This window comes from Cnephaeus nilssonii, assembly GCF_951640355.1.
Source record: "Cnephaeus nilssonii genome assembly, chromosome: 6".
NCBI lineage: Eukaryota > Metazoa > Chordata > Mammalia > Chiroptera > Vespertilionidae > Cnephaeus > Cnephaeus nilssonii.
The window spans coordinates 91,501,667-91,526,790 of record NC_137077.1 but is presented as its reverse complement, the minus strand read 5'-3'; the positions used below and the strand labels follow the sequence as shown (position 1 = coordinate 91,526,790).

The following is a 25,124-nucleotide window of genomic DNA, read 5'->3' as shown; positions in this document are numbered from 1 at the left end:
GGAACAGATGCATACACAACTTTCTTGCCTCACTAATACCCTTTCTCAGGGAAAGGACACAAAAAGCAATATCATCAAAACATGTTATTAAAAATGAGAGGGGGCGTTTCTTGAATATATATTCAGGAATAAGTATTCTGTGACATTAGAATCTGTGAAACATAGGCTTTCCTTCTCTTCACTTATAAATAGATCAATATGTAATTTGATTTAAATCTGAGTTTATAAAAAAAACCATACAAGTTAGTAAATCCATACTTTAAAGTGCTACCAGAAAGAAAAGCACTTAATGGTTTAGTATAGATTTTTTAACTCTCTCAGACTGCCTTTGTACCTGAATTAATTAATTAGAGTTAAATTCAAAATGAACTTACATCTTTTATTATTCTTTAAGCAAGAAAAGAGAAGAAATGAAAGAAATTCATAAATGAATTAATTCTTTAAAATCAGATGTTCAATTTATGAGTTCCAAAGTATTATAATAAACAATGAAATGATTAATAGATTTTTACTCTCTCCACACAGATATGAATAAATTTCAGTGTAAGAAGAGAGAAAAGCAAAGATGAAAAAGGAAACAGTTCAATTTCTACTGCTTTCTGCCACAAGAAGTTTTATAAAATGTGGTCCACCTTGAACTCACCTCATCAGCAGCACCTAGGACAGTGGTCGGCAAACTGTGGCTCGAGAGCCACATGCGGCTCTTTGGCCCCTTGAGTGTGGCTCTTCCACAAAATACCACGTGCGGGCGCGCATGTACAGAGCTATTGAAACTTTGTGGCCCATGCGCAGAAGTCGGTTTTCAGCTCTCAAAAGAAATTTCAATCATTGTACTGTTGATATTTAGCTCTGCTGACTAATGAGTTTGCCGACCACTGACCTAGGAGCTTGCTAAAAATACAGAATTCTCAGGCTCACACCATATCTACTAAGTCAGAACCTGCATTTTAACAAGATCTCCAGGTGATATAAATGCACACTAAAATTTAAGAAGCACTGGTCTACTAGAGGCCCGGTGCATGAAAATTCATGCACTCGGGGTGGTGTGGGGGGTGGGTCCCACAGTCCAGCCTGCGCCTTCATGCACCCCGGGAAACCTCGGGGGATGTGCACCTGCCGGCTTAGTCCCACTCCCCAAGGGATGGAGCCTAAGCTGGCAGTCAGACATCTCTCTGGCAGCATGGGAGCCCTTGGGGGATGTCCAACTGACGACTTAGGCCTGCTCCCAGTGGGGAGTAGACCTAAGCTGCAGTAGGACATCCTTAGCGCATGCAAAGGAGGCAGGAGAAGCTCCTGCCGCACAGCTGTGCACACAGCCATAAGCCCGGCTTGTGGCTGAGCTGAGTTCCCCCTGTGGGAGGACACTGACCACCGGAGGCTGGGGCGGGGGCAGATCTTGCGTTGGGCATCTGCCCCCTGATGGTCAGTGCGCGTCATAGCAACAAGTTGTTCTTGAGTGTTCCGCCATTAGGGTCAATTTGCATATTACCCTTTTATTATATAGGATGCCTGGCAGGCCCTGCTCCTATTTATTTGTTATTGTTCACTCCGCCTGTCTCTTAAAATCCAAACTCAAATTTTGGTAAATCTGCTAGGTCTTAACTACTACTAACACCATCACCCCCAAAACGCCTACATACTTTAACTAAATGTATCTAATGACATGTTAATTTGTCCCCCTCATTAGAATGTCCACTTTCATGTTTTCTTGTAACTATAAAAATGCCTTCCTAGAGTTTAAGGTCCATGTTTTATATATTTTTGTAGCTCACAATTTCTAACATAGTTCCTCATGATGTATAGATAGATGCTCATTAAATATTTGTTGAACAAATGCATAAAAAGGAAACCAAGCGTATCTCCTCTACTGACAAATCTACCTAAAATATGTCTCAGAAAGAAAATATAGTTTGTTTAATATCCCCAAATCATGTAAACACTGAGAAATAAATGCCTTCCTTATCTTTCAAACACCTAACAAAATTAACAGGGGGAAAAATTAACCTTCTTTGTCTTCTTCAAAACTTATTCCAACTCTATCTAGAAACTATATTTTTGTCAGAGACTATACTTCTACTGATGCTTTGCTTTGTCAAAAAGATAAGTAATGCTAGTGAAATATGTTATCCTACTATAAAAATATCCCACAAAGAACAAACAGAATGCTATTATAGTCAAGTTTAAAGAAATATATACTAAAAATAAAATTTGGCTCATGTGTATTAAGGAGCAAAATGATATTGCTAAAGTATATCCTACCTTATAATAGAGAAACATGCAAATTGACCGCACCTCCGCTATGCCCACAATTGGGCCGGCGGGAGGCTGGGGGGCGGGACTCCGGGTGGCCTATCTGGCCGTTGAGAAGATCAAGATGGCGGCGCCCAGTCCTCTTAGTTCCGGGGGTCCCTGGGGCGATCGGCACCCCGGGGGGGGGGCGTGGCTGGGCCCATGCAGCCGCTCCCGGGGGTGCCTGGGGCGATCGGCACCCCGGGGGGCGTGGCCGGGCCCATGCAGCCGCTCCCGTGGTGCCTGCAGCGATCGGCACCCCGGGGGGGCGTGGCCGGGCCCATGCAGCCGCTCCCGTGGTGCCTGCAGCGATCGGCACCCCGGGGGGGCGTGGCCGGGCCCATGCAGCAGCTCCCGGGGGGTCCCTGGGGCGATCGACACCCTGGGGGGGCGTGGCCGGGCGCATCCAGCCGCTCCCGGGGGTCTGAGGGGGGGGTTGAGGGGTGGTGCCACCTCAGTGGAGGGGTGCTGCACTGCAGGGTACTGGACTGACTGATGCGATTCAGAGAAGCTCCCAGTGCTAATGGGCCTCGCTCAGGCGGCCTTCACACTTCAGAGGCAGTGACTCCTGCTCCTGCCTTGACCCAAAAGCAAGCTCACTACACCCTGCCCCATAGCAGAGCATGCCTAGGCAGTGAGTGCGAAGCCTTCCACCTGCTTTGGAGAAGGGGGGGCAGTAAAGAATGGGGGGAGAGGAAAGAATGTGGAGCATCCGCAATGAAGAGGTGCTTGAGAAAGAGGCTCAGAAGCCTGACTGGAAGGTTTGTTCTGTTTGCTGGGCCTCTGCCCCTTAGGAAGCGCAAAGAGCATGGCTCTGAGGGCTTCCTGTGTGCTGAGTCAAGTTCCACAGCCAACTGGAATTGGCCTCAGTTTCCTGGTCTGTAAAATGGATGAAGCGTGTCCCAGTGCCTTCACTGAGCTTTGATGGCCAATTGAGATACTATATAAAGAAAATGAGGGAAGAAATGAGAAAAAAAAGGAAGGACAAGCAACACAAAAGAAAGACTGAAAGGAACCTGTAAACCCATTGTCACTTAAATAGGGAATATAGTCAATAGTGTTGTAATGATGGTATGATGCCAGGTGGGTACTAGAAATATCGGGGAACACTTTGTAAAGTATATGATTGTCTAACCACTATTCTGTAACTAATATAAAACCTGAAACCAATACAAAATAATGTTGAATGTAAAGAAATGAAAATTGGAGTGAAATTTTTATAAATTTCAAAGTTTAAATAAAAGCTGTAAAGGAAGGAAGGGGAGAATAAAAAGTGTTTTTCATTTTGCCACTTCATTAAAAAGCCAGTTGTCTTTATATGGTGCTTTTATACTTTTCTAAGTCATTATCTCATTTTAATTTCCGGGCAACTTAAAGACAAGGTAAGTATTCCCTCCACTATTCAAAGAAAGAAATCTTGGTGTCTGGTCCTAATGATTCAATCGTCAAGCCCTTATTGTAAAGCAGGGTTAGTAAAATTTTCTGTGCAGGGTCATATCTATACTAATAAAAGCCTTGGGGGTGATCAGGCCAGGAGGGGAGGGTATTTGGGGGCAATCAGGCCTGCAGAGGAGCAGTTAGGGGGAAATCAGGCCAGCAAGGGAGCAGTTAGGGGGCAATCAGGCAGGTAGGTGAGCGGTTAGGAGCCAGCGGTCCCGGATTGTGAGAGGGATGTCCAACTGCAGGTTTAGGCCCGATTCCACAGGGATCGGGCCTAAACCTGCAGTTGGACATCCCCCGAGGGGTCCCATATTAGAGAGGGTACAAGCTGGGCTGAGAGACACCCTCCCCAGTGCACGAATTTCGTGCACCGGGCCTCTAGTATTATACATAAACATCTATATTATATTAAAATGCTACATAGAGAGAATATATACATTGTGCACACACACAGTCTCTCCCTTTCCTGCTACCATCCCAAGAATAATTCCATTCACATTCAGTTAATATAAAAATTAAAATATAAAAATCTCATAATATTACTTAAGTATCTAACTGGGCTTAAAAATAAGAATTTCGCCGAGACCGGTTTGGCTCAGTGGATAGAGCGTCAGCCTGCGGACTCAAAGGTCCCGGGTTCGATTCCGGTCAAGGGCATGTACCTTGGTTGCGGGCACATCCCCAGTGGGGGGTGTGCAGGAGGCAGCTGATCGATGTTTCTCTCTCATCGATGTTTCTAGCTCTCTATCCCTCTCTCTTCCTCTCTGTAAAAAATCAATAAAATATATTTTAAAAAAAATAAGAATTTCATATTATACCTGCCAACTAAAATAAAAATAAAATAATAATAGTTTTACATATTGTATCTAATTAAAATGTTTTTGGATTATTTCGAAGCTGCTATTAAGAAGAATATTATTTTTATTAATTGCATTTCCTAACAGCCTACAGAAAATAAGCCATAATAAAAAAGAAAACAGGTATCAATGTAAAAATGTAAAATCATTAACAATGTAGGGATTTATATAAGCACTTTTAACTTCTCAAAAAATATTTTAAATTATCAATTCAATATATTTTAATTACAAGGAAATAACATGATACTTAGTCCTATCTTACATTTAATTTCATTTATTTTCATATTTGTTCTCACTATCACACTGACCTCCTCTAGGGCAAGAACCTTATTTTGTATATCTCCACAGATGTTAACAAGACCTGTGTCATAGCAGTTACTCAGTTTACTGCATTAAAGTGCTTTAAGAGAAAGCTCTTTTTTTTTATGTTAGTTCTTAGAATAACTCTATTACCATTAATTTAACAAATATTTTATGAAAGCTTGTATGTGCTAGATACTATCTTTGGGAATACAGCAGTGAACAAAACAGACAGAAATCTCAGTCCTTACTGAGATTACAGTCTATGGGAAATATAGAGAATAGAAGTAAAATATACAGAATGTCAATAAGTAATAAGTCCAATGGGAAAAAATAAAAGAGGAAAGGAGACAGGAGAGTGAGGATGGGAGGTAAGAAGGCAGGTTTAAATAAAGTGTCCAGGAAAAGGCACACTATGAAGTTCACATTTAAGCAAACATTCGTATTGAGGGAAGTGTTCCACAGAGGAAATAGCAAGTACAAAACTCTCAATGAGAATGAAGTGGATGGAGAAACAGCACACTAGTAATGAGGTCAGACAGGTAATAAAGGGCCAGACAAGAGTTAACTGTTTTTGTAAGAACCAGATAATAAATATTTTTACACTTTGTATAATATATGTGTATATATATATATATATATATATATATATATATATATATCCTCTCTAATAAAATGGTAATATGCAAATTAACCATCACTCTGCTACATAAGCCACGCCCACCAGCCAATCAGGGCGAGTACGCAAATTAACCCCAATCCAAGATGGCTACAGCCACAGAGAGCAAGGTTTCCCAGGTAACAGAGCAAGCCAAGCTTTCCATAGCCGTTGCAGGCCTAAGCCTCCACTCAAGCTACAAAGTCTCAATTATAGAAGGTAAACAAATTCAAACAAATGGCGGCAGAATGGAGCTTGAGAGAGCAGGCCAGGGTTGCTGGCGGCAACAGGGGAAGCAAAGCTTTCCACACACCCTGGCTGGGCCCACCCGCTTAAAGCAACAAAGTTTCAATTATAACCCCAACACAAATGGCTGCCGCCTCCGAGGGAGCCCTAGGCTTGGCTCCACTCTAGGCTACAAAGTTTCAATTGTAGAAGGAAAATAAATTCCAGATACCAGGTCTCCGCTTGGGTTGCCAGGGGGCGTGGCCGGCCTGCAAACCACCACAGGCCCCTCGCTCAGGCCGCCCCACGCCCCAAGGGAACCCCACCCTGATACGGGACACCCTTCAGGGCAAACCAGCTTTCCCCCACCCGTGCACCAGGCCTCTATCCTATCTAATAAAAGAGTATCTAATAACAGATTGATCATCACTGCAACACACAATATAGTTGCCCCCATGTGGTCAAAGATCCTTCCCCCATGTGGCACAAGATGGCCACTACAAGATGGCCAGCAGGGGAGGGCAGTTGGGAGGCACCCGGCCTGCAAGGGAGGGCAGTTGTGAGGGACCAGGCCTGCAAGGGAGGGCAGTTGAGAGGGACCAGGCTTGCAAGGGAGGGCAGTTGAGGTGATCAACCCTGCAAGAGAGGGCAGTTAGGGGTGACCAGGCTGGCAGAGGAGGGAAGTTGGGGGCAAACAGGCAGGGGAGCAGTTAAGCATCAACCAGGCTGGCAGCGGAGTGGTTAGGGGGTGATCAGGCTGGCAGGCAGAAGCGGTTAGGGGCAATCAGGAAGGCAGGCAGGCAAGCAGTTGGGAGCCAGCAGTCCTGGATTGTGAGAGGGATGTCCGACTGCCCATTTAGGCCCAATCCTGGTGGGATCGGGCCTAAACGGGCAGTTGGACATCCCTCCAGGAGTCCCAGATTGGAGAGGGTACAGGCTGGGCTGAGGGACAACCCCCGCTGTGCACGAATTTCGTGCACCGGGCTTCTAGTATATGTATATAATATATATAACTTGTGTCACATACTCTGTTTTTTTCAACCATTTTAAAATGTAAAAACCATTCTTAAATTGTAGGCTACATAAAAATAAACTGCAAGTGGGTTGTGGTTTGCTAATTCCTACTGTAGAACTTTTTAGGTTGTTAAAGTCTTTTGCTTTAGGAAGTAATTCCTTGGTATCACAAAGTACAAAGGAACAGCCCATAAACACGAATAAAAATAAGTAATCTAATAAAAATTCAAGTTATCAAATGAGGCAAATAAATATAATTATCTACAATTTAAAAAGCAAAGACGGACCTGGAGAGCATTATGCTAAATGAAATAAGCCAGTCTGGGAACACAAATACCTTATGATCTAACTTATATGTGTGATGTACTGAACAAAATAAACTGAGTAACAAAATAGAAACAGGGGCATGGATACATGGAACAGACCGACAGCTGTCAGAGGGGAGGGGCCAGCCTGCAAACTGCCCACAGCTCCTCGCCCAGGCCAGCCCCACCCCCCAAAGGGATCCCCACCCAGATCCGGGCCCCCCTTCAGGGCAGACCAACTGGGCCCCACCCATGCACCAGGCCTCTATACTAATAAGTGGGTAATACGCTAATTAGACCGGACGTCCTTCCAGACAAAGCCATGATGGTGGGGCTGAGGCAGAGGCAGTTAGGGGCTTTCAGGCCAGCAGGGGAGAGTAGTTAGGGGTATCAGGCCAGCAGGTGAGGGCAGTTAGTGGCGATCAGGCCAGCAGGGGAGGGCAGTAAGGGGGCGATCAGGCCAGCAGGGAAGCAGTTAGGGAGTGATCAGGCTGGCAGGCAGAGGCGGTTAGGGGTGATCAGGCAGGCAGGTAGGCAAGTGTTTAGGAGCCAGCAGTCCTAGACTGCGAGAGAGATACCAACTGCCGGCAGTCGGACATCCCCCAAGGGGTCCCGGCTTGGAGAGCATGCAGGCTGGGCTGAGGGACACCCCTCCATGTACGAATTTCGTGCACCGGGCCCTAGTTTTTTGAGAAAAGTCCACACTATTTTCCACCGTGGCTGCTCCAGTCTGAATTCCCATCAGCAGTGTGCTAGAGTTCCTTTTTCTCCACATCCTCACCAGTACTTGTCAATTGTTGATTTATTGATGGTAGCCACTCTGACAGGTGTGAGATGATACATCATTGTAGTTTTAATTTGAAACAAACCCATCTCTCTCTCTCTCCCCCTCCCTCCTTTCTTTTCTCTCTCTTTCAAATCAACTTTTAAAGAGCCAAATGGAATGACAAGTGGAAGCAAAAAAATGCAATTAACAAAAGATCATTCACCTAGATTATAAACTCTTGCCTTTAAGTCAAACTCCTTATAAACAGATCCCCTAGGGTCAGAAATGCTCTGGGGCCTATAAAGTTCTGAACACTTTGACTAAAAAATAAGAAAATAACTAAGTTTTCAAAATAAGAATTTGTGAAATGACATTTTATGAGGTTTTAGTGACTAGTGTCAGTTAATTTAAAAAAAAAAAGTGTATTTCTAAATTTTACAGTCAGAGAAATGACTGTTTGACCAAGTTAGATTTTAGGAATCAATGTAGAACTTTTCATCAAACTAAATGAAAGCTACTATAACAACACAAATATATTTGAGCAAGGCATAAAATATTTAACTTTTACTACATAACAATATAGGGACTCTGGTCTTAATGTAGTTATTAGGAAGTATCCCACAGATTCCAAACATTTGTTTTGAATGCAAACCTGCAAAAGTCACTGCTAAATAAAACACAGGTAATAATAATATTGAGTTCAATTTGTTTAGATCTAAGAGTTAGAGAGTAAAAAAGATGACATTTATAGGCCTCACTTCTTAAATATCTTGCCTTTAACTAAATGTGCTGCTTTATAGTAAAAAGTAAAGATGAATTCTGAATCAAATCATATCTTTTCATCTATACATGAAATTATTTCTTTGTATTCATTTTCTGGGCTAATGTCATAAACAAGAACTAAAAAGATGTATATGTTTAAGGATAGAGATGTGAGTCTTCAGTCATCATCACTTTAAATAAAATCTCTATGCGTTGTACTAAATGAAAAGTGAGACAATGAAGGGCAGAGGAGGACAAGGGAGGAAAAGAGGAAACAAATAAATTTATCCAAAATGAAAATGCTTAGTGGAGACACTAAAATACAAACACTATAGTTAAGTGTCACAAATAACACAAAACAGGTGATTAAAACAAACTTTGAAGGGTTAACTATCTACCCAAGGTCATATAATGAATATCCAATCCAATCTCAAACCATAATTACACTCTCTTGATGACCTACTCAATTGGATTTGGCAAAACCATAATTAAAGTGGCAAGATGCATATACTAGTATATATAAATAATAGAGGCTTCTTTACGTATTACAGCCAAAACTATCTTTGCCACTGGAAAAATACAACGTGTTTTATTTTGTGTGCCTTGGAAAATAAACTTATTTGGAAATAAGTATTAGTTTAATGGCATTTACTGTTAGAGTAAAAACTACTAAATGGCACTGGCCGGGTGGCTAAGTTGGTTGGAGCATCATCAGTTCACCAAAAAGGTTGTGGGTTCCATTCTGGGTCAGGGCACATAGCCAGATTGCAGATTGGATCCCTGGTCAGAACACAAAAGGGAGACAACCAATCAATGTCTCTGTCTCTCTGTCTCTGTCTTTCTCCCTTCCTTTCTCTAAAATCAATAAAAACATCCTTGGGTGAGGATTAAAAAAAAACTGTTAAAGTGAACCAGCTAATCTATAATAATAAAAGGGTAATATGTTAATTAGACCGGACAGCCAAACGACCTTCCGGACATCCTTCTGGACGAAGCTGCCGCACGCAGCAGGGCCAAAAGCAGAGAGGGTTAGGGCAACCAGACAGGCAAGTGAGCAGTTAGGGGCGATCAGGCAGGCAGGCAGAGTGGTTAGGGATAATCACGCAGGCAGAGTGGTTAGGGGCGATGAGGCAGGCAGGCGAGTGGTTAGGGATGATGAGGCAGACAAGTGAGTGGTTGGGGCGATTAGGCAGGCACGCAAGTGGTTAGGGGTGATCAGGCAGGCAGGCGAGTGGTTAGGAGCGATCAGGCAGGCAGGTGAGCAGTTAGGGGCATCAGGCAAGCAGGCAGAGTAGTTAGGGGCAATCAGGCAGGGAGGCAAGAGGTTAGGAGTGATCAGGCAGGCAGGCAGGTGAGCAGTTAGGAGCCAGCTGTCCTGGATTGCGAGAGGGATGTCCTGGATTGCGAGAGGGTGCTGGCCAGGCTGAGGGACAACCCCATGCCCCCATTCATGAATTTCGTACACCGGGCCTCTAGTCTATCTACATACATAAAAGGCTAAGCGACTGGCAGGTAGGTATGACATGCACTGACCACCAGGGGGTAGACGCTCAACACAGGAGCTGCTGAGCAGCAGCAACTTTGCAGAGTGCACTCTCACACTCCAGGACCCCTTGGGGGATGTCAGACTGCCAGTTTCAGCCCAATCCCTGCAGGCCTGGCTGAGGGGCCCCACCTGCAGGAGGGACCCCGCCCACTCCGCAGATGCCCTTTGAGCCCCGGCACCGCCCCTCTAGTAATATTATCATTAACATAACTTGAAACTCGGAGAACTATGTATATATTAATGTTTCCATGGACAAATTTTTCTTGAGCTTTTCCATAAGAATTTTAGAAGTTTTGTTTGGGGACACTTAGATCAAAATTTGCCATGCCACGTTAGACCAGATGAATTTAATTTATATTTTTAGTGCATTTCACCAAAAAGCAACAGAATATGCAGTCTTTTCAAGTGCACATGGGACTAGCATTATCTATAATAGCCATGATATGGAAGCAACCTAAATGGCAACAAAAGATATTCAAATACAAAAATAAAGCTGGAATATTACTCAGCATTAAAAAAGGATGAAATCTTACCATTTGTAACAACACAGATGAGCCTAGAGGGTATTATGTTAAGTGAAATAAGTCAGACAGAGAAACACAAATACCATATGATTTCATTTATATGTGGAATCTAAAGAACAAAATAAAACAAAAAGAGGCTTATAGATACATAGAACAAATTGATGATTGTCAGATGGGAGGGGGGTTAGGGGACTGGGCAAAAAAGGGGAAGGGATTAAGAAATACAAATTGGTAGTTACAAAATAGTCATGGGGATATAAAGTAGAGCACAGGGGGAAATAGTCAATAATATTGTAATATAGTGCCAGGTGAGGGAATCACTTCATAAATAATATAAATGTCTAACCACTATACTATACACCTAAAACTAATATAAAATAATATTGAATGTCAACTGTAATTGAAAAAAAAAACAAAACACCTGTCATGAAAAGAACAAAATATGGGAAAAAGCAATAAAACTTCCCAGTAAAAATATGAGTCCACTTGAAGCTTAAGTTAGAGATGAAGGTTCTCCAAAAACAAGGCAAAGGCCTTCATTATATTTTTCTACTAAAGCTGAGTTTTTTTCACATTTTTAATTACATAATTCCAAATAATTTCAGACTGTAGTATGTAGAGAAAATGTTTAGAGAAGAATATGGACAAATCACTTTTGAAATACAGTATTTGTGTTTGCTATTTTAATTGCAAACACTAAGATTTTTTCTGCAATGTATATAGTTTATTTGAAATAGGAGTTCCATGAAAACTAAAAACAAAAAAAGAACTGAATCATTGGTGGTAACAAGGTAGATGACCAATAATATAGATGAAAGGAATATTTCTCAAGGACATGAGAAACAACAAAAGTTAAGAAACATGTAAAATAAGAAAAGCAAAACAGACTAAAAAATGCCAATGAGATAGTAAAAGATGTAGCAGAAAACATGTCACAAACTACAAAAGAACAGTTTCTATAAGGAACGAAGATAGTCAATAATATCTAACACCCCAAAGCATCAGTGTGACCAACACAAACAAGGTCAATGAATTTGGCACCTAGTACACTTCACTGAAGCAATTTTGGTTCAGGAGTGAGAGGAAAATCCAAATTACACTGGTTTGGAAAATATATGGAAGTATGAAAGTGGAGGCAGCAAGAATAAATGATGGTTTTATAACTGTGCAAATAAATAGAAAATAAGTAAAAGGTAAAAGTAAGATACTGTAGTAAACTGAAACCAAGGAAAAGACACTGGGAAGTATTATTTACATTTCTTTTTAAGAATTGGGGGAAAATAGGATATGTCTTATGTTTGAGAGAGTCAGTGGAAAAAAAGAGAATAGATATAAGGAAATAAGGAGAAGAAGGATCTGATTTATGGAGCAAGTTTTTTTTAAAACTAGTAAGAGAGAAGGGATAAAGAAAATGAGAAGATGTAGCCTTGGCAAAGAGCTGGAACATTCATTCCATTGAAACAAAAGGAAAGTAAAGATGAGTGGCTAAGAGAGAAGGAAAAAAAGACAGTGTAGATCTGACTGAAGAACTACCTTCATGAATTAGATTAGTATAATTAATTACTCAAGAGGGTCTTATTCTGGTTTTTTTAAACGTACTTACACCCAACAAATTGCTTATTTTTAAAAGATTCAAAGAGCCCTAACCAGTTTGGCTCAGTAGATAGAGTGTCAGCCTGCGGACTCAAGGGTCCCAAGTTCGATTCTGGTCAAGGGCATGTACCTTGGTTGCTGGCACATACCCAGAAGGGAGTGTGCAGGAGGCAGCCGATTGATGTTTCTCTCTCATCGATGTTTCTAACTATCCCTCTCCCTTCCTGTCTGTAAAAAATCAATGAAAATATATATTTTTTAAAAAGATTCAAAGATAAGGGACTTTTTGCCAAAACCGGTTTGGCTCAGTGGATAGAGCGTCGGCCTGCGGGCTGAAAGGTCTCAGGTTCGATTCCGGTCAAGGGCATGTACCTTGGTTGCGGGCACATCCCCAGTAGGGAGTGTGCAAGAGGCAGCTGATCGATGATTCTCTCTCATCGATGTTTCTAACTCTCTATCCCTCTCTCTTCCTCTCTGTAAAAAGTCAATAAAATATATTAAAAAAAAAAAAGATAAGGGACTTTTTCAGAAATATCATTATAGTTTGCAATTTAAATACTGAGACAAAATGTCAGGGAGTAGAAATGGGAAAGAGAACCTTCTTTTTTAAAAAGCCTCACCTTCATCTTTCTACCTATGACAGAAATTTTAGCATCTAAAAAGATAATTGGAGACTTAAAATATCAACACAGAAGAAATATGTGTTCTTTTCTCATTTTCTACACATACACAACTTTGTACTGAAATTCTACTTTGCACTTTTTATTGACACTAGTATGGATTAATGTAATCAGTATAGTGTTTTAAAGAACCTGAAATGTTTGACATCACGCTATGATAACCTGGATCAAATAGGACTCCATGGAAAAGGCAAAAAGGAGTAATCATATAGATACATTTATTGACTGCTTACCTTGTGCCAGACACTGTTCTAAGTGCTCTTTGTATGAACGCATTCAATGTTTACAACAATCCTTTAGATTAGAAAACTATCCCAATTTTACAGATGAGAAATCTACCTAAGAAAATTCAAGCAATCTGGGGTTTCACAGCTCATATTCTAACTCCTAGGCTACAGTGCACATAACATAAAGAGCTCTGAGATTGAAATAAGATCTGGCATCAAATTCAAGTATCATCACTTACTATTGGTTGACCCTAAAGAAATCACATTCCCTATTTACAGTTCATTAGAATAATCTGTCCGGGGTAAACCCATAAGCTATTTGTAAATCAGACAGGTGTTTTTCTAAATAGTAAATATATATGATGTTATCATTAGAGAAGAGCCGCTACATAAAATGCATATGGCATTAACAATATCATTTTCCAAACCCTATCAGGAATGCTCACACTTTCATTTACATTATCATATGCAAAACCAGTAACTTTTAAAATGCAGGTTTTCAGTTCTTTTCTGCCAGCTTCTCTTACTAATTTACTTACTCATGAAGATGTAAAGCTTCTACCACAGTACTTCTGACACATGTAAATAGCAGTAGAGGTAGGTGTTTTTGTTATCACTAGTTCAACCATCAGCAGAATCACCAAACAAACTCAAAATTTAAAGATACGTGTATAGGTTTCTATATGTGAAATAGTTCAAAGGTTCTTCACACAGTGCAACTTTCCCTCCATCATTCATGCTGCACCTGCTTATAAAATATGATTAGCCTAAATGTCTCTGATGAAATTTTATTTAAATTAAAACAATATATTTTTTCCTCCTCACTCCCCTGGTGGCTCCTTTCACATTCATTTCTCTTCCAGTCAAAATGTGGTTGGTCTGACTGTTGCTTTCTGACTATCCTTACTGTCTTTTGAAGCAAAGAACTTTGAGTCCACTCTTCTGGTAAACCAAAAACTCCTGACATTTTATGCACCTGTAACTAGGTTTCTAGACATTGCTTTCCTGGAATAAGTTCTATCATTTCAGCTCAAAATAATGTTTGCATGCAATGCTCTATCAAAAGTCTTTGTTTTAGTACAATCATACTGACCTTGAGGTGAGACTGAAGGAAACAGCAAATCCAGGAAGAAAATGTGAAAGAGAAAGTTAGAAAGAATTAATAAAAACAATATTCAAGAATAATATTATTCATAGACAAACAAAGGACAAGATTAAAGAAGGGGAAGGAGTCATAGATTCTGCACAGGCACTAAAAATTAGTAATTTTAGATTTTCAACTCTCAACAAATGTATTTTTACATTAGGTTACATCACTGTACCTTAATGTAAGTTTCTACAGAAAAAAATTTTCTCTAAAAGTTGCCACTTTCTGGGACAGGGAAAAAACTGGTAAACCCCAAGAAAAAGAAGAGAAGGTTAATGCTCCCCCTTTCCATTTAAGTTAGCTAAGTGATTTCACAACTCTGGCAGCTTAGTTATACACACCTTATAAGTGACCATTCCTTTACTCACCCCACTCTATTTCTTGAATCCAAGTTACCCATAAACAAATGCAGAAAAACACTGACAACTTTGGATATTTTGTAGAATACAGGACTCTAATTTATTTGGAAGAATTCAATACAATTTTCTCAAATGTGAAAACTAAAATTTTTCCCCAAATGCAAGCATTATTTTTCATTTCAAACCTACCAAATTTTACCTCAAATGGTGCAAACTAAAAGCAATAGGAAGAAAAATATAAGGCTCTATAAACATCAATTCATTTCCAATACTGCTCAGCAGTAAAAGAACAAAGTAGCCATGTTTAATATTCCTACACAGCATGAAACCTGTGATTCAATATTGCTTTTTATAATAACAGACAGTTTACCTTTTTAAAAATAAATCACTGTCACTAAAATTACTATTATCCTACAGATACTTAGATTTTTAATGGCCAGTGTCATCAATATTATCTTCAAGATCTAAATCTTATCTTAAACATATTTCTTGAATGCAAGCACCATTTCAATTTGTATTTTAATTTTTTCTAATGTTTCAGTACTTAAAACAAATTTTTAAAAGTTGTGAGAATAATGAAATAAGATTTTTATCCCCATTGTATAAGATAAAAAGATGAAAAACAAAGAAAAAATTTAAATTCCTCACAATCACACAGTGAGTAAGTGGTAGATCTAGGATAAGAATGTAAGTTTGCTGACATACTATCTAGGCATACTTTAAATGTTTTGTGATGCTTATAGATGCCTATCTATAAAAATCCAAGACTCTTTGGCACATATAATACAGTGTAGAATACAATATTCAAAGTCAAAAAGAGGGTAAATGATTGTTCCCAATTATCTTTTTACTGGTTCTGATGAAGTAAGTTAGAATAATTTCAGATCAACAATGACACTAACTGAAATCTATAGGTGCAAGGCTTTATATAAGACATGGGTAAATACATTTTTTAAAAATAAGCTTATTCCTATCAACAGTGATCAACTTTAAGAATCTTTTTACCTATTTTACTGTTCATGAGTCATATTTCACTTTGGCATCAAACTGTAGCTTTGGGGAAATTAATTTAGGAGAAAAATATGCATATAAAAAAACAATATATAATTCTAGTGTTTATACTTTTAAGTAAAAATTTAAGTACTATTAAATTCCTATCAAGACTGCAGCCAACATATTAAAAGGTGCTGTACCCACAAGAAACTTTTACATAGAATTGACTATGTAAAGCTGTGTAATTTATTCTTCTTTTAAATTAAATCAGTGAAATTCAAGGAAGAAGAAGAAACAAGCAGTTTTCCCAGAAAGCAAGCTAAAGCAAGCAGGATCAGATGAGAAACCAGTCATGTTCAGCTGTAACTTAGCATCTTTCTTTTCTTTTTTCTTTTGTTTTTCTTTTAAACACAGCTCATTCTCCCTCAACCAGGGACACACAACCATCATAGCAGCACCAGTCATTTCTCTTCAACTACGTTAAGGCTATATTCTCTGACATTGTACTTCATGAATCAAATCTATAATCATAAATTTTAAAATAAAAAAAAATTATTCTCTAAAGAACCATTTTCCACATGAATTGCATACTAATTTATGCCAAACCTATATATAGATTAATATTAATTTCTATATGGAAGATATTTTAAGACATTAAACTGAGTATCAATTCAAGAGTTCCTTATGAAGATATACTTACAAATATGAAGACTAAATACATAGGTTTACATTTCAGGTTACACTGTGCCATAGATGCCCGAATATACTGTGATATCAATATAAAATAATCACAAACATAAAGCCCATTTTCCCAAGGAAAAGATTAAAAAAAAATTTTAGATTTTTTTATAAATAAACTAGAGGCCCGGTGCATGAAATTCGTGCATGGGGGGGGGGGGGGGGGCGGAGGGGTCCCCTCAGCCCAGCCTGCACTCTCCAATCTGGGACCCCTCAGGGGATATCCCACTGATTGGGCCTAAACTGGCAGTTGGATATCCCTCTTGCAATCCTGGACTGCTGGCTCCTAATCGCTCATCTGCCTGCCTGCCTGGTGGGTCCTAACTGACCGCCCCCCCTGCTGGCCTGATCGCCCCTCACTGCCCCTGCATGCCGGCCTGATCGCCCCTAACTGCCCCCCCTGCCGGCCTGGTTGCCCCTAACTATCCCCCGCTGCCAGCCAGGTCGCCCCCAACTGCCCCCCCACGCTGGCCTAGTCACCCCTCACTGCCCCCCACTGCCAGCCTAATCACCCCCAACTGGTCCCCCTGCTGGCCTGGTCACCCCCAACTGCACCCCCCTGCCAGCCTGGTCGCCCCCAACTGCCCCCCCACGCTGGCCTAGTCACCCCTCACTGCCCCCCACTGCCAGCCTAATCACCCCCAACTGGTCCCCCTGCTGGCCTGGTCACCCCCAACTGCACCCCCCTGCCAGCCTGGTCGCCCCCAACTGCCCCCCCACCCCCCGCCGGCCTGGTCGCCCTAAGCAGCCTGCTGTTCAGTCATTTGGTTGTCCCTCCCTAACCCCCCCTGCAGGTCTCGTCGCCCCACGCAGCCTGCTTTTCAGTTGTTTGGTCGTCCCTCACTAACCCCCCCTTGCCGGCCTGGGTCGCCCCATGCAGCCTGCTGTTCAGTCGTTTTGTTGTCCCTCACTAACCCCCCTGCCGACCTGGTCGCTCCACCGCAGCCTGCTTGCCCCACACAGCCTGCTTGTTCAATTGTTTGGTTGTCCCTCACTAATCCCCCTGCAGGCCTGATCGTAGGCAGACATCTTGTGAAGGTGTGAGGGTTAATTTGCATATTATCTCTTTATTATATAGGATAAACTTTCAGGATGTAGATAAAATATTTACATATCTAATTATAACAGTAAATATATTTAGTTACACACATTTTAAATGAAATACATGAGAAAATAATTTTTCTCATGTATTTCATTTAAATACAGAGCCCAGAACAGTCACTAGCAAATAAGAGCCTCTGTAAGAAATTACTTATTTAATGAAAAAAGAAAGGGTATACTTTGTGATAGAAAAGAGAGTGGGTTATGGAGAGAAAAACTAAACTCACAGATTAGGTATTTTCAAGAGCTTGATAACTAAAAATCCTATCAATACTGGTGTTTTTAGAGATGCATATTTAAAGGGCAGGTAACCAAGCAAAAGGAATAAGGAATAAAAAGAATTTCAGGGTTTTCAAAGATTAAAGGACATACAAGAAAGTATGTCCTTTCTTCTCATTTGCTAATCACTCTGCTAAATTTTAAATCACCCCAATACAAAACCTATATTCATTAAAACCCTAGTTTTCATATTCCCACGATTTGGGGAACACAGTAAATCCCTATTTTCTAGCAATTAGTTAGGTTATACAATAATAGATTCTATTTTTCTTTAGATCAATGAAAATTCCTAACTTCGATAAACTAAAGGCAATCCTTGATACCTACATTATATGAAAATCAGAAGGTGATTGCCATTTTCTACATGTAAAAGTTTCTGAATGATAAATTGAATCTAACCTAAGTAACACTCATATTAGAGTGAAGTGAGGGTTTCTGCTGCAAATACCAAACTCTGTGGGTTCATTAATTTCTCTGTATTATGAAGCAAAACCCAACATATGGCATGGGGAACAATTCTTCCAGTATACTGCCATAGCATGAGTATTTAGCTAAAAGGAATAGCATGAGTGAAAACACAGACAAGGAACAATTCTTCAGGAGTCTGAAAAGATGTTAATATCAGAATTTTAGTACATTACTAAATATGTTAAACATTATGCCAAAGAAAAGCCCATTCATTATGAATCTTTAAAAAAAAAAGCCTCTAATATGCTCGCTTTAGAAATTTTCAATTACATTCAGGGTTCCTGAAGCTAATCCGAATTGATCTAGTTATATGAGAACATGTGAAGTTCTAGTTTTTTGTTTTATTGTTGTTGTTGTTTTCCTTAACCCTTTGCACTCGCTTGCTTTTTTCTCGATTCCTTTATTCTAATGCTAACCGTGTCGAGTCACACTCGACATCCGAGTGCAAAAGGATGATCTGTAAAGACTATTCAGAACCACTGGTGATGGCTTTCTTGAAGTGTCAACTTCGCTGGGCTACAGGGCCCAGTTACTTAAACGCTAATCTGGGTGTTGCTGTGATGGTAATTTGCATATATAATTAAAATCTGTAATCTATTTAAGTAAATGATATTATCCCAGATCATTGGAGTGGGCATAACTGAATCCTTACGAAGGCACTAAAAGCAGGGCTGAGGGTTCTCCAAGAGAGAAAAAAAATTCTGCCTGTGGACCACAATTATGCCTATGGCCATGGGAGTTTTATCCTGCCAGCAATCTCTTCCTGACAGATTTCATACTTGCTTAGCTAGCCCCCTGACAATAATGCAAGACAACTACTTGTAATAAATTTCTTTATATGTGTATGTGTATGTGTATCTATATAATAAAAGCCTAAGCGACTGTTAGGGTGGAACAACCAGAACGCAGAACGACCGGTCGCTATGATGCACACTGACCAGCAGGGGACAGACGCTCAACGCAGGAGCTGCCCCCTGGTGGTCAGAGTGCTCCCACAGGGGGAGTGCCACTCAGCCAAAAGCTGGGCTCTTGGCTGGCAAGCGCAGCAGCAGTGGCGGGAGCCTCTCCCGCTTCCGTGGCAGCACTAAGGAGCAGTGAGCCAAGTAGTAAGGAGCCAGCAGGCAGGCAGTAAGGAGCAAGGGGTCCCGGACTGTAAGAGGGATGTCCGACTGCTGGCTTAGGCCTGATCCCCAGGGGAATCTGGCCTAAACTGGCAGTCGGACATCCCCCAAGGGGTCCGACTGTGGGAGGGCGCAGGCCAGGCAGTGGAAATCCCCCCCCCATTCCAGTGCACGAATTTCATGCAGCAGGCCTCTAGTATTTACATAAATAGACATATGTATAAGTATACATACATATATACACTACGATTCTTTGTAATAAACATATACATGGTGTACATCATATGTATGTATGTATGTATTTCTCCTATTAGTTCTACCTCTCTAGTTGAAATCAAAGTGATATACACCACAGTATGGGAATTTAGAAGCAGTATTTCTTAGATTTAATTGGAAAAATATTTTATATTTACAGCTGTATGGGTGGACTTATATAATCCTCTTTCTAAAATTGCAGTAGGCCCTAGCTGGTTTGGCTCAGTGGACAGAGTGTTGGCCAGCAGACTGAGGGGTCCCGGGTTCAATTCTAGTCAAGGGAACATACCCACATTGCGGGCTCAATCTCCAGTAGGGGATGTGCAGGAGGTAGTCAATCAATGATTCTCTCTCATCACTGATGTTTCTATCTCTCTCTCTCCTTCTTCCTTCCTCTCTGAAGGATATCAAATATAGACTTAATCCTATTTCTTACTCTCATTCAAATTATGTACATCTCCCAAAATCATTACTGAGTTTAAAATAAATTGAAACGTTTTCCAAGCAAGCAATAATTTCAACATACTAGTCGATTTCCAATATAAGAAATCAAACCCAAGATTAAAACTTTATCAAGGAATTTCCTTTCTGAAATAGTGAGAACTTGCTAATCTTTCAAAAGTATCATGTTTTAAAATTTATGCATTATTGCTGCTGATTTCAGGTCGACACAAAAGCAAAGGGAGCCATGTATTCAGGAGACTATGTAAGGGCTATGTGCATTGTGGGGGAGAGATACAGTGCAAACATGAAGGAAGACACAAAAATGCACATAATCTAATCTTGAGACTCTGGTCATTGTTAATTCTGATGAAAGAATTTACCCATTTGTCTTATTAAAACAAGAAAATATAAATTAATTAATCCTATATAATAAAAGGGTTATATGCAAATAGACCAAATGGCAGAACAACCGAACAACCAATCAAAGGGTAATATGCTAATGATAGCTAAGGATGCTCAACCGCTCGCTATGATGTGCACTGACCACCAGGGGGCAGGCAGTCAACTGGTTGACCAGTCACTATGACATACACTGACCACCAGGGGGCAGACAGTCAACCGGTCGACCAGTAGCTATGATGTGCACTGACCACCAGGGGGCAGATGCTCCGACTGGTTTAGCTTGCTGCTGGGGTCCGGCTGATCAGGACTGAACAAGATGGGCTGGACACGCCCTGGAGCCCTCCTGCAGTCCCTCCCTAGCCCGAATGTGCACCGGTGGGGTCCCTCAGCCTAGCCTGCACCTTCTCGCAATCCAGGACCTCTCGGGGGATGTCAGACAGCCAGTTTCAGCCCAATCCCACAGGCCACTCCCCTTAGGAGGGCACCAGACGCAGGATTCATGGCTGGAGAGTGCTGCTGCGGCAGCACGAGCCTCTCCCAATCAGGACTGATTGGGCATGAGCCCGCGGCAGGTACAGTGGGGCCAGGATGAGTAGGAACGGCAGGTAGGAGCTGCAGGCGGCGTTGGACTGCGGGTTTCGGCCCAATCCCTGCAGGCCACCCAGAGGGACCCCACCTGTGCACGAATTCGTGCACCGGGCCTCTAGTATCAAGATAAGAGAAAACAAGTAAATGGGTAATCAGCCCATGTTATCGCACTTTCAGAATAGTGAAAGAAAACTGTGAGGGTTGAACTTGGTTTTTTTAGTTTCTTGAAAAAAAAAATCAAACTTCTATGGATATAGAATATGAGAATAACTTCTAGAGGAAAATATCAGGTCTACCACTAATCCAAAAAATTACAACTTAATAAAACAACTTGTGAAAATAGTCTGATACTTCCCAACCTTCAAGTAAATAAAAATAAAAATATTTCTAAGAATCAGGCTCCAAAGAGCCTTTTGGATTAGTGACTTCATTCTGTCACTGTCAGTCTCTCTGACTGTTCAGAAGAATATGGGTGATTAATGAAGTTCTACTGGAAGAACTCCTTCTACGAACTTGTGAATTTATGTTAACTACGTGGTAGGTGTTAAAGAAGAGGTCAAAAGGCATATGCTTAATCTCTAGTATAATGCACCCTAATGAAAGAAAAAAAAGACAAAAACAATTCCAAGAGAACTGTCTGAATAAATCTGTTCAAACACAGCATATTTTGAAGAATTCAAAGTCAGAGCTCATAAATATCATATCCAGATCTCCTAAATTGCCTTCAAAATGTACTCCTTCTTCTAAATTTGGTCTATGCACTGATGTATGTAATAGCCTGCTTTTCTACAATACAAATTGTAAAAGTTGAAAAATACATAGCCCAAAGGACCATCAGCTCAACACACAGGTCTGAACCAATGAAAAGTATTAACTCCTTGAACTAGAGGCTCATTTGTTCTTTACATAGATAAATAATTAAGAAGCAAGTGGCTTTTTATATTCTTTTGATTAACCAGTAGAAAAATTTAATTTATTAATCAATAAATGCTTTCTTTTTAACCAATAATGATGAAGTCCATGGCTCCCAATTTATTCCCATTCTGTGTTGCCTTTTAGAGACTACAACAATGAATTTACACTGACTTAGAAAAAAAGTGGATAATAAAGTAACATCAAGCACTCATGAACCTACATTCAGAGAAGCAGATATACTGAAGAGCATACCCTCAAAAGAATATAAGTTTTTAAAACCTATTTTTACTTTTCAAAAAAGTGAAACCTTATTCAGCTTCCCTTTCCTTACCTTTCCAACTCAGCGATCTTTTTATCTTTGTCATTCTTCTCATTTTCCACCTCCTTCAAGATTTCCAAGAGGCGGTCAACTTCTGCCTGGGCCTTGCTAGATTCATCTTTGTACCTGGCAATCTCTCTCTCCAATTGCTGTATTCGGTCATTCATCTCTGGACTAGCTCTGGCTTCCAATGTTGCCTCATGTGCCTACAAAGGAAAGGATTCAAATTCTATCAGATATACATACAATGTAGTGGACAAACCATGCCCCAAAGAACTATCTATATATCAATTAGATATTATCAAACATATAATAGCTAGTCTTCAATTTATAAAGTTTCAATAAGATATCAAACATCTAATAGCTATTCTTCCATTTATAAAGTTTTTCTCTGCTTAAATATTACATAGATAAATCAACCTTTACACCTCAAGGAAGTAGAAAAAGAAGAACAAACAAAACCCAAAGCTAGTAGAAGGAAGGAAATAAAGATCAGATAAAAAATAAGTGAAATAAAAACTAAAAAGACAATAGGAAAGATCAATTAAGATAAGAGCTGGCTCTTTGAAAAGATAAACAAAATAGATGAACCTTTAGCTAGACTAGATAAGAAAAAAAGAGAGAGCATTCAAATAGGTAGAATCAGAAATAAAAGAGAAGTTACAAGTGGTACTACAGAAATACGAAGGATCATGAGACTACTATGTAAAATTATACACCAACAAATTAGACATCTAAGAGGAAATGAATAAATTCCTATAAACATACAACCTTCCAAAACTGAACAATGAAGAAATAGAAAATCTGAATAGACTGCTTACTAGTAAGGAAAGTGAATCAATAAACATGAACCTCCTAAAAAACAAAAGAACAGAGCCAGACAGCTTCACCGGTGTTATAAGACAATCTCTTTTATTAAAAAGAATAAAGTGTTCTCACCACACACAAAAAGGTAAATATATATAATGATGGATATGTTAATTAGCTTATTGGGGTAATCATTTCACAATTATACATATATCAAATCATGTATACCTTGAATATATATAATTTTTATTTATCAATTCTATCTCAATAAAGATGAAAAAAGAGTCAAAAATGTATATTTAGGGCAATCTCTTTTGTTTAAGAAATACAAATATGCTAAGAGAGGAAAGAAATAAAATCATATAAAATGTACAATTAAAACAGACAAGGCAGAAAAGACATGATAAAAGACATGAAGAACAAACAAAACAGAGGCTGGACCGTGTGGCTCAGTGGCTGAGCATCGACCTATGATGCAGGAGGTAATGGTTTGATTCCCAGTCAAGGCACATGCCCAGGTAGTGGGCTCGATCTCCAGTAGGGGGCGTGCAGGAGGCAGCCAATCAATGATTCTCTCTCATCATTGATGTTTCTATCTCTCTCTCCCTCTCCCTTCCTCTTTGAAATAAATAAAAATATTTTTTTTTAAAAAACCAACAAAAGAAATAGAAAACTACAATAGCAATATCCTTCTTGAAGTCGGGCATTGTGGAAGCAGTATAGTAGGAAAGCATCAGTAATTAATTAAAATTAAAAAGGAGCACTCATCCAGAATCAAGGGAAAATATGAAGTGAAAATGGCCATGGGTAGAAAAAAAGATAATAAGTCACAGTTGGAGAAAGCCATCAACTTCTTCTACCCAAAAATAACTTTTTTTTCCATGAACCTAAATATTAAGTCTAAAATATCAGAGATCATATAAATGACCAGCTGTAGAATCATCATGATAAAAGATTAAAAAGAAAGAAACAGCCCTGTCCAGTTTAGCTCAGTGGTTGGAGCATTAGCCTCCATATCAATTTACTCCAGGTTACTGTTTTGATTCCCCTTCAAGGGTATGTACCTTAGCTGCAGGTTCAATCCCTACCCTTGGTCAGGCACATGCAGGAGGCAACTAATCAATGTGTCTCTCTCATGTCAATGTTTCTTCCTCCCTCTCTCCCCTCTCTCCCTCCCTTCCACTCTCTAAAAATCACTGGGAAAAAATCCTCAGGTGAGGATTGAAATCCTACCTAATAAAAGAGTAATATGCAAATTGACCGTACCTTCGTTACACCCACAAGCCACGCCCACCAGCCCATCAGAGCGAGTATGCAAATAAACCCAACCAAGATGGCTACAGCCACAGAGAGCAAGGTTTCCCAGGCAACGGAGGAAGCCAAGCTTTCCGCCTGCCCTTGCTGGCCTAAGCCTCCACTCAAGCTACAAAGTTTCAATTACAGAAGGTAAACAAATCCAAACAGAAATGGCGGCAGCCACAGAGCTGGAGAGAGCAGGCCAGGGTTGCCCCCGGCAATGGAGGAAGCCAAGCTTTCCACCTGCCCTGGCCGGCCTAGGCCTCCACTCCAGGCTACAAAGTTTCAATTAGAGAAGGTGAATTAACCCCAACAGAAATGGCTGCCAGCCACGGAGCAAGCAGAAGGCTTGGCTCCGCTCCAGGCTACAAAGTTTCAATTGTAGCTACAAAGTTTCAATTGTAGAAGGTAAATAAATTCCAGATACCAGGGCCTCCGCTTGGGTCACCAGGGGGCGTAGTTGGCCTGCAAACCACCACAGGGCCCTTGCTCAGGCCGCCCCACGCCCCAAGAGAACCACAATCCTGATCCGGGACACCCTTCAGGGCAAACCAGCTGGCCCCCACCCTTGCACCAGGCCTCTATCCTATCTAATAAAAGAGCAATATGCAAATTGACCGTCACTCCAACACACAAGATGGCTGCCCCCATGTGGTCAAAGATGGCTGCCCCAATGTGGACATAAGATGGCCACCACAAGATGGCC

General features: G+C 40.5%; 1 protein-coding gene across 6 annotated transcripts in view; it reads right to left on the bottom strand.

The window, feature by feature from the left end:
- ERC1 (ELKS/RAB6-interacting/CAST family member 1) overlaps positions 1-25,124 on the bottom strand; it is a 519,277-nt gene that overhangs the window by 309,304 nt on the left and 184,849 nt on the right. For all 6 annotated transcript variants that reach the window (XM_079775049.1, XM_079775046.1, XM_079775048.1 and 3 more), the window contains one exon: positions 22,328-22,521. In XM_079775049.1, the coding sequence (XP_079631175.1) occupies positions 22,328-22,521 (194 nt within the window). The remainder of the gene's footprint in view (positions 1-22,327; positions 22,522-25,124) is intronic.